This window comes from Aegilops tauschii, chromosome 2 (assembly GCF_002575655.3).
Source record: "Aegilops tauschii subsp. strangulata cultivar AL8/78 chromosome 2, Aet v6.0, whole genome shotgun sequence".
NCBI classification, from domain to species: Eukaryota; Viridiplantae; Streptophyta; class Magnoliopsida; order Poales; family Poaceae; genus Aegilops; species Aegilops tauschii.
The window spans coordinates 190,682,926-190,693,072 of record NC_053036.3 but is presented as its reverse complement, the minus strand read 5'-3'; the positions used below and the strand labels follow the sequence as shown (position 1 = coordinate 190,693,072).

Below are 10,147 nucleotides of genomic sequence, written 5' to 3'. Positions count from 1 at the left end.
TCGGAAGCAGAAGCGCAAGGCCGAGCCAATAGCTCCTGGTGAAGCTTTGGTCGTGGGACAAGGAAAGTCCAAGGGGAAGCCCAAAGGGCCCTGGATCCCCAAGAAAGTAAAAGATCAAGCAGGAAATGATGTGTTTGATTTGCCATGCCACATTCACGCCAAGAAGGATGAAGAGTGTAATCTGATTAATCCTAAACACGCCACTCGATAGTGTCGGCTCCTGATCCAACAATTCCGAGAGAAACAACCCAGTGAGAAGGAAAAGGAGTCGGACAAGGCTAGGACAAGGAGGAAGATGATGATGGTTTTCCCCACTTCAATTCCACTCTAGTGATTTTTGCTGACGTCGAAAGCAAAAGTTGATTGAAGGTCATCAATAGAGAAGTGAACATGGTTGCTCCGGCAACGCCAACGTATCTGAAGTGGTCCAAGGTCCCCATCACATTCGACCAGTCCGACCATCCCCCGCTTGTTGCCACCCCAGGGAGGCAAGCGTTGGTGGTCGACCCAGTCGTTGGGGGCACCCGACTGACTAAAGTCTTGATGGATGGAGGCAGTGGTCTGAATATTCTGTACGCTGAGACCCTCCGAGGGATGGCCATTCCGATGTCCAAGCTCAGTGAAAGCAACATGCGATTCCATGGAGTCATCCCTGGGAAGAAAGCCAATTCACTTGGACAGATTACACTTGACGTGGTTTTCGGTGATTCGACCAATTACGTAAGGAAAAGTTGACATTTGAAGTTGTGGATTTTCATAGTGCCTATCATGCTATTCTAGGCAGAACCGCATATGCTCGTTTCATGGCTCGACCATGTTACGTGTACCTCAAGCTGAAGATGCCTGGCCCTAGGGGCGTGATCACAGTCACTGGCAATCGGCAGGGAGCTGAAGAGTTCTTCCAGAAGGGCTCAAAGATAGCTGATGAGCAAATGGCAGCAGTTGAAATGGTAGAATATCAGAAGAATGCAGATCCGAGTGACTTGTTGAGAGCAAAGAAGCCTGCTTCAGATTCAGCATTTCAGTTGTCCGGTGAGACAAAGTCAGTTCATATTCACCCGACCGACCCCAATGCAGCTCCGACTCATATCTCGTCAACACTCGACGGCAAATAGGAAGAAGCGCTCATCCAGTTCCTCCGTGAGAACTGGGACATCTTCGCATGGAAACCTTCTGACATGCCAGGTGTGCCCAGGGAACTGGCTGAGCACCAGTTGCGAGTCGACCCAAAGGTAAAACCAGTCAAAGAGCATCTTCGACGGTCCGCCATACAGAAGAGAAAGGCAATTGGCGAGGAAGTGGCTCAACTTTTGGCAGCTGAGTTCATCCGAGAAATTTACCACTCCGAGTGGCTCGCCAATGTCGTCATGGTTCCCGAGAAAGATGACTCACTCCACATGTGTATTGACTTCAAGCACATCAATCGGGCCTGCCCGAAGGATCAGTTCCCTCTCCCTCGCATCGATCAGATAGTTGACTCGACTGCGGGATGTGAGCGGTTGTCTTTTCTTGATGCATATTTTGGGTACCATCAGATCCGACTGTATGGACCTGATGAGATAAAAACAGCTTGCATCACCCCATTTGTGTGCTTTTGCTATGTTACCATGCCCTTTGGTCTCAAGAATGCTGGCTCCACATTCATGCGTATGATACAGAAGTGCCTGCTCACTCAAATCAATCGGAATGTGGAAGCATACATGGATGACATCGTGGTTAAGTCACGCAAAGGTTCCGACCTGCTGACTGACTGTCAACGTTCTGGGAACGGGGGTCCCCAGACTTGCCTGCCTACGGCCTGTAGCGTGGCTCACCAGTGGCCCAGTACGGCCCGTCTTCATCAACCCAAGCTCAAGACCCTCACGAGGGGCCAAGCCTCGCGGGGCGGACAACACGAGGCCTCCTCAGGGGCGGCCTCATCAGGCAGGCTCGTGAGGAGGCGGAGAGATCAAGGCAAGGAGTACCTCGCGAGGTGCTCATGACGCAATCCATGACGATCAAGACTAGGCGGGCGCCAGCCAGCGCAGTGTCCCTGTTTCCTCTTTGGTGCAAAGGGGGCTAGTGCAGGCGCGGAGTACCGAGGAATCAAGCAGAGGTTTCCTTATCGGTGCAACGAGACCAAGACCAGCAGAGTGGCAGGACGGAGGTCACCGTGGAGCCCAAGACGGCGTCATCGCCAGTGCTTTTGGCAGCCGAAGACCACCTTTAGTCAGGATAGCTTGTACTAGCTATCCCCCTTCAAAATGGCCGTTGTTGGCTCCCTTCCCGCTCAATATTTGGGAAGAGGACCAGGGCCTCTATAAATAGAGCTAGCCACCACAGTAGAGGGGGATCGAATCCTTCCCAAGTAGAACACCACACCACCTCAAGAACACCCCTCGCGAGGCTGTTCTTCCTCTGTATTGTTCGTCATCAGCCCAAGAGGCAATCCACTACACCACACACTGGAGTAGGGTATTACACCACAACGGTGGCCCGAACCAGTATAAACCTTGTGTCTCTTGTGTTGTTCATCGTGCTAGCTTAGATCCGCGGCGAGGCTTTGGGGCATGGATCGATAGGGAGTAGATCGTCGTGCGCACCCCAGTGTTCGAACCTTAATGGTTTTGCCGGAACCCCACATCCGACATTTGGCGCGCCAGGTAGGGGTGCGCCGGAGCTCTCCCTTCCGTCGACCCGCTCTCCACCGACACCGTGCTTCGCCCTCATGGCGGACAACGCACCTCCAGTTCTCGTGGTCGATGCGAGTGCAGGGGCCGGGGGGCTCCAAGTTTTGGCCTCCGCCTTGCGTCAGGTGCAGTGGCCACGCAAGTTCAAGCCAGTGATGCCGCCGCGCTACAACGGCGCGGTAGATCCGCTGGCTTTCCTGCTGGCGTACGAGGAGGCCGTCCTCAAGGCTGGAGGCGACGACAAGGTCATGGCAAACTGGTTTGCCATGGCCCTCACCGGCGTCCCATGCATGTGGCTGCTCAACCTGTCGACGTCTTCCGTGGCCTCCTGGGAGGAGCTGCGCAACCTCTTCCTCACCCAGTACGCGGGGCCGGCGCCCCCGATTGTCGTAGCTCTCCTGGGCGGCTCGCAGGCGCCACCCTCGGACCGCCACGCCAAGCCGTTCTTCCGCCAGATCGGTGCCGCCCTCGCGCGGCAAGGAGCTCCTCCGGGTTGGGCTGCACCCAAAGCCGACCTGACCTTCAACTCAGACGACCACCCCGTCAACACCGCGTGCTCGGGCGCGCTCCCAATGCTTTGCACGCCCACCATCTGCCAGGTGGCCGTCAGGAGGACCCTCATCGATAGCGGTGCCGGCCTCAACATGCTCTCGGTGGAGGCCTTCATCCTCCTCCACGTACCGCTGGAACAACTCCAGCCCAGCAAGCCCTTCTTGGGTGTCGGAGGCGGTTCCTCCGGCTCCCTGGGGCAGATCCGCCTCCCTGTGACTTTCGGCACCCACGACAACTTCCGCACAGAGCTGGTCAACTTCGACATCGCCCACATCGGCCTCCCGTACAACGCCATCCTCGGATACCCCGCCTTGGCTCAGTTCATGGCGGTGACCCATCCGGGCTACAACCTCATGAAGATGCCCGGGAGCAGCGGCGTCCTCACTGTAGCTGGAGATACCAGGGATGCTCTGCTGGTGCTCAAGCTCGCCCTCAAGACAGCCGCGGCAGCGCAGCCTGCCGACGCGGACACCACCAAGGCCAAGGGGGCTGCGCCGACCAAGAAGAAGCAGCTGTTCACCCAGGACAAGGCGGAGACCAAGCAGGTGCCAGTTGAAGAGGACGGGACCTCAGGCGCCACCTTCACCATAGGTGCCAACCTCGACCCCGGCCAAGAGGAGGCGCTGGTGAAGTTCCTGTGCGCGAACAAGGATGTGTTCGCATGGGAACCCAAGCAGCTAGTAGGGGTCCCAAGGGAGGTGATCGAGCATCACCTGAATGTATGCCCCAATGTACGCCCCGTGAAGCAGAGAGCAAGGCGGAAGTCCACCGAGAAACAGGCCTTCATCATCCAAGAAACCCGCAAGCTGGAGGCGGCAGGTGTTATTCGCGAGGTTCGCTACCCCGAATGGCTGGCGAACCCCGTCGTTGTTCCAAAAAAGGGGGGAAGGAGCGCATGTGCGTTGACTTCACCAACCTCAACAAGGCTTGCCCTCAAGATCCGTTCCCTCTCCCCCGCATTGACCAGATCATCTGCTCCACCGCTGAGTGCGACCTGCTGTGTTTCTTGGATGCGTTTTCGGGTACCACCAAATCAAGATGGCGGTAGAAGATGTGGAGAAGACGGCCTTCCTGACCCCATGTGGAGTGTACTGCTACACCTGCATGCCGTTTGGGTTGCACAACGTGGGCGCAACCTTCCAGCGGCTGTTGTACATCGCCTTAGGCCGGCAGCTCGGGAAGAACGCCGAGGCGTACGTCGACGACATTGTGGTGAAGTCTCGGGAGGCAAAGACCTTGATCCAGGATTTGGAGGAGACCTTCGCGAATCTCCGCAAGGTGGACCTACGGCTCAATCCGGAGAAGTCCGTGTTTGGTGTTCCTTCTGGCAAGCTCCTGGGCTTCCTTTGTGTCCCACAGAGGGATCGAGGCCAACCCGGAGAAAGTCAAGGCAATCGAAGACATGAGTCCACCCCAAACCCTCAAAGAAATGCAGAAGCTCATCGGACGCGTCACTGCCCTAGGACGTTTCATCTCCAAGCTGGGGGAGCGTGCCTTGCCCTTCTTTAAGCTGATGAAGAAGAAGGGCCCATTTGAGTGGACACAGGAGGCCGACCAAGCATTTCAGGACCTCAAGAAGTATCTGACCAGCCCACCTGTGATGGTGGCACCACGCCCTGTCGAGCCCCTGGTGCTCTACCTCGCCACCACACCCTACTCGGCCAGCGCAGCTCTAGTGGCGGTTCGGGAAGAGCGCCAGGTCAAGGCTGCACCATGCTAGGCCATGGCCCCAGCCGTGGCGGCACAAGACCAACAAGGCCTCGCGAAGGTCACAGCCTCGGCGGATGGAGATCAGCCTCAGCTGAAGATGCTCCAAGGGCTGAAGATGCTCCAAGGACAAGCTCTATTACGCCGTGCAGCTCTGTTTCCAACATGGCGAGAAGGTCTCCAACAACATAGCAGAATTCACGGGCCTCATAGCAGGCTTGAAAGCTACAGCAGTGCTGGGGGTAAAGCGCCTTACCATCATGGGAGATTCGCAGCTCCTCGTCAATTTCTCCAACAAGGTGTACGAGCCGAAGGACGAGCACATGGAAGCGTATCTTGCGGAGGTGCGCAGGATGGAAAAGCAGTTTTGGGGACTGGAGTTGCAGCATGTGTTCCGCGACACCAACCAAGAGGCTTATGACATCGCCAGGAGGGCATCCAGGCGGCTGCCTCAGGAGCCAGGCGTTTTCGAGGAGCGGCTCTTCAAGCCATCGGTGATACCGTCACTTTCAAGCACAACGCAACCTCGGGAGGAACTCCCCCAGCCGCCTGCTTCAGGAGCCCCGGCCTGTGGCCCGACCTCGGGGCCACGACTGCTCTTGGTGCTGGAACATTAGGAGGGATGCCGGACCACAGAATTCAAGGATTACCTCATGCGGGGGACGCTGCCAGAGAAAGATGAGGACGCGGAACGCGTGGCCCGGCAGGCCACGGCCTACTGCATCCAAGACGGTGAGCTCTACCGGAAGTGGCCAAATGATGTTTCCCTATGTTGCATCTCCAAGGAGCAGGGAAAGGAGTTGCTGGCTGACATACACGGCGGAGATTGCGGACACCACTCGTCGTCACGGACCCTTGTCGGCAAGGTGTTCCGCAGCGGGTTCTACTGGCCTACGGCGCTCAACGACGCAATCGAGCTGGTGAATTCATGCGAAGCTTCCCAGTTCCATGCCAAGCAGATCCATCAACCAGCTCAAGGCTTGCAGACCATCCCGCTCTCGTGGCCATTCATGGTCTGGGGGCTGGATATCTTGGGCCCGTTCCCTCGAGCGCCTGGGGGCTACCGCTATCTTTACATCGCCATTGACAAGTTCACCAAATGGGCAGAGGTGGAAGCTGTCCGCACCATTCCAGCAGGTTCTGCAGTCAAATTCATCAAGGGTCTCGTGAGCCGGTTTGGGGTTCCTAAGCGCATCATCACCGACAATGGTTCGCAGTTCACCAGCAATCTCTTCAAAACATATTGTGCTAACCTTGGAACGCAGATATGCTACGCTTCGGTGGTGCACCCCCGAAGCAACGGACAGGCCGAGCGCGCCAACACGGAGGTCCTGAGGGGCCTCTAGACCAGGACCTTCAAGAAGAAGCTGGAGGCTTGCGGCAGGGGCTGGTACGACAAGCTCCAGTCCGTGTTGTGGTCTATCCGCACCACCGCCACCAAGCCGACTGGCGAGACCCCATTCTTCCTCGTCTACGGCGCAGAGGCGGTCCTCCCTCATGAGCTCAGGCATCGCTCCACACAGGTCCTCGCGTTTGATGAAGCACAGCAGGATGCCATGCGGGGGATGGACCTCGTGCTGGGGGAGGAGCGCCGTCGAGAAGCCGCGCTACGAGCAGCAAGATACCAGCAGGCGCTGCAGCGGTACCACTGCCGCAACATCCGCCCCGCGACACTCGAGGTAGGCGACCTCGTGCTCAGGCGGGTGCTCTCCAGGGAAGGGCTGCATAAGCTCTCGCCCATGTGGGAGGGCCCGTTCAAGGTTGTTCATGTTTCCAGGCCTGGCGCCGCGCGCCTGGAGACTCAGGAGGGGGTGCCCGTCCCAAACGTCTGGAACATTCAGCACCTCTGGAAGTTCTACCCTTGAAGAAAGGCCCGGTGCCTGTGAAGCTCGCCGCCCAAAAAAGGCCCAGGGCCTGTGAAGAAGGCCCGGTGCCTGTGAAGCTCGCCGCCTAAAAAAGGCCCAGTGCCTGTCAAGAAGGCCCGCTGCGTGTGAAGCTCGCCACCCAAAAAAGGCCCAGTGCTTGTGAAGAAGGCCCGGTGCCTGTGAAGCTCGCTGCCCAAAAAAGGCCCGGTGCCTGTGAAGCTCGCCGCCTAAAAAAGGCCCAGTGCCTGTGAAGCTCGCCGCCCAAAAAAGGCCCAGTGCCTGTGAAGCTCGCCGCCGAAAAAAGGCCCAGTGCCTATGAAGAAGGCCCGGTGCCTGTGAAGCTCGCCGCCCAAAAAGGCCCAGTGCCTGTGAAGAAGGCCCGGTGCCTGTGAAGCTCGCCGCCCATGACACTCTCACGTAATAATGAGTTGGGGCTGTACACGCCCCGGAGTCTCCGGAGTGCCGCCCTCGGGCCTCAGGGGCTCCCGCCCACGCACAGTGGCAGCACTTAGCTCCGTGCTGGTGAGAAGACGCCGAAGACTAGACAAGGTGCCGGACGCGGCTTTTCAATTGCTTTCCATAGTTGGCTTGTTCTTCTTTGTTCGGGCCTTTATCGGAGTCGCTTCTAGCGTTTTTTGCTATCTTCTGCCACAGTTCTTTGTTCTCGGTTTTTGTCTGATTCGCTCTCTCTCGCAAACCTCGCGAGGGGGCTGCGCGGGCACCCTCGTGAGCCCCCTTTTCGCCTGGCTTTCGCAAGGCTCCCTCGTTCAAGCTCACAACAGGAGCACCCCTCCCGGTCCATGCCCCTCGGGCATCGCGACGCAAGCGACAAACCATGGCTGGCAATCCTCGCGACTAAGGTCAGGAAATGATTCTCCCAACTAATTTTTTGCAGCTCTTAAGGCGCCCGGCGAGGCCTCAAGCAGGCACCTCGCAAGGCGGAAACTACCGCAACGCCCCGAGCTAAGTTGTTCCTACGCGCAAGCACATAACCATGACACCATCGCACAGCACAGGGACAATAAATGTAAGACGATAATTAAGGATCATAGGTTGCAATGTGCCCCCGCGGGGCTACACACTTCTCTCCCTCTCTCTCTTGATGCAGGAAAGGAAGAAAAACAAAACAAAAACAATGCGCAGCTCGTGAGAAGGGATTTGCGTTGTCCTCCCAAGCTCAGTCGGACTCTACCTCGCGCTTCACCGGGGCGTGGCGACGGGACGACCCGCTACCACCCTCGAAGCGGGCGCGGCGGCTGGTCGAGGCCATCGCTGGAGGAGCTGTCGCCGGAGGAGGAGCCGCTGAAGCTCGACGAGTTGCGGTCACCACCCGGAGCGGGTTCGCCCTCACCCTCCTCGCGGCCGTCGCCAAGGCCGAGCACCACGTCGTCGTCGTTGTCTTCAGGACAGCACCCAACATGGCGGCCATCTTCTCCGAACACCCTCACATAGAGGGTCGCGTCGCCGTCGTACTTGAAATGGAGGGTGCACCGCCTGCCCAGGCCACAAGCGCAGGCAAACGTCTGCCAGCCCCGGGCCAGGGCCACGTTCCCGGCGACGGAGATCTCCACCGCAACCCAGGAGGCCCTGCTGCAGCAGCCGTCCGCCTGCAGCCAGAGCCCGCTGAGGCCAGCGGCCGGCAGTTCACCGGCGAAGAAGCGAGGGAGCTGGAGCCAGTTACCGGTCGGGTTGTTCGACCACAGAACAAACTCCGGCAGCACCTCAGCCGAATGAAAGCACGGCCGTGGGGGCCGCGCAGCCAAGGCATGCCTTCCTCCACCAGCCGGGCTGCCTCGACATGGGCAGCCACCACCACACGAAGGGCCACCACCGTGACCACGGGAAGCCGCGGCGGGAGACGCGGGACGCTTACAAGGGCGGCCGCGGCCGCGTTTGGGCGGAGGAGAGCCAGGCCCTTCTTGGCGAGCTTTCCCTTTCTCCGCAGCCGAGAACCTCTTCACGGGCGCCATGGGATGCCGCGAGCAGCCGGAACAAGGAGGAAGAAGGAGCAGGCAGAGCGAGAGGAGATGAACAACAGGGGCTCTCGCCTCTCCGTACTTATAGTCCGAGGGAGGCCAACCGTCGACCCCCACGATCGCAGGTAATGATGACTCTTTTTTGCATGCAGCAGGGACTCGTCAAATCAGGTAGTTGACGAGGCAGTGTGGGAAGTGGAGACGCCCACGTCCAGTCAAGTCGCCACGTGTAACACCCACAATGCGGCTATATCTCCCACGTGTCGAGGCACGACTTAGAGGCATAACCGCATTGTGGTTTTGTCGCAAGAAGGGTCATCTTCACACAATCCCATGTAATGAACAAGAATGGGATAAAGAGTTGGCTTACAATCGCCACTTCACACAATACATAAATATAATTCATACATCATCCAGAATACACACATATAGACCGACTACGGTCAAAATCCAGATGAAAATAAGACAACCCCAAATGCTAGATCCCCGATCGTCCCAACTGGGCTCCACTACTGATCATCAGGAAAAGACACATAGTAACGACCACGTTCCTCATCGAACTCCCACTTGAGATCGATCCCATCATCTGCACTGGCATCGTCGGCACCTGCAACTGTTTTGGTAGAATCTGTGAGTCACGAGGACTCAGCAATCTCACACCCGTGAGATCAAGACTATTTAAGCTTATAGGAAAGGATGGTGTAATGAGGTGGAGCTGTAGCAGGCAATAAGCATATATGGTGGCTAACAAACGCAAATGAGAGCGAGAAGAGAAGCAACGGAACGGCCGTCATCTAGAAATGACCAAGAAGTGATCCTGAACTCCTACTTACGTCATTCATAACTCAAACCGTGTTCACTTCCCGGACTCCGCCGAGAAGAGACCATCACGGCTACACACACGGTTGATGTATTTTAATTGGGTCAAGTGACAAGTTCTCTACAACCGGACATTAACAAATTCCCATCTGCCTCATAACCGCAGGCACGGCTTGCGAAAGATAATACCCTGCAGGGGTGTCCCAACTTAGCCCATCATAAGCTCTCACGGTCAACGAAGGATAAACCTTCTCCCGGAAAGACCCGATCAGTCTCGGAATCCCGGTTTAGAAGACATTTCGACAATGGTAAAACAAGACCAGCAAAGCCACCCGAATGTGCCGACAAATCCCGATAGGAGCTGCACATATCTCGTTCTCAGGGCACACCGGATGGGCAAGACGTCGGGTTGGCATAGACCCTGGTTGCCCAGGGGGCGCCGGACATCGCCCAGTTTGGGCCAGCACTCGAAGGAGCACTGGTCCGGGGGTTAAAATAAAGATGACCCTCGGGCTCGCGAAAACCCGGGGGAAAAGGCTTAGGTGGCAAATGGTAAAAC

General features: G+C 57.4%; 1 protein-coding gene across 1 annotated transcript; it reads left to right on the top strand.

The window, feature by feature from the left end:
• The first annotated feature begins 390 nt into the window (after positions 1–390).
• Positions 391–1,115, top strand: LOC109753232 (uncharacterized). Its single transcript, XM_020312149.1, has 2 exons — positions 391–703; positions 781–1,115. The coding sequence occupies exons 1-2, from the start codon at positions 391–393 to the stop codon at positions 1,113–1,115; spliced, it is 648 nt and encodes a 215-aa protein (XP_020167738.1).
• The last annotated feature ends 9,032 nt before the right edge of the window (positions 1,116–10,147 follow it).

Bases quoted from the DNA above. Each gene is read 5' to 3' on its own strand.
- LOC109753232 (XM_020312149.1), top strand. From the start codon at position 391: ATGGTTGCTCCGGCAACGCCAACGTATCTGAAGTGGTCCAAGGTCCCC. The intron at 704-780 runs GTGATTCGACCA...ATGCTATTCTAG, and splicing joins TACACTTGACGTGGTTTTCG to GCAGAACCGCATATGCTCGT.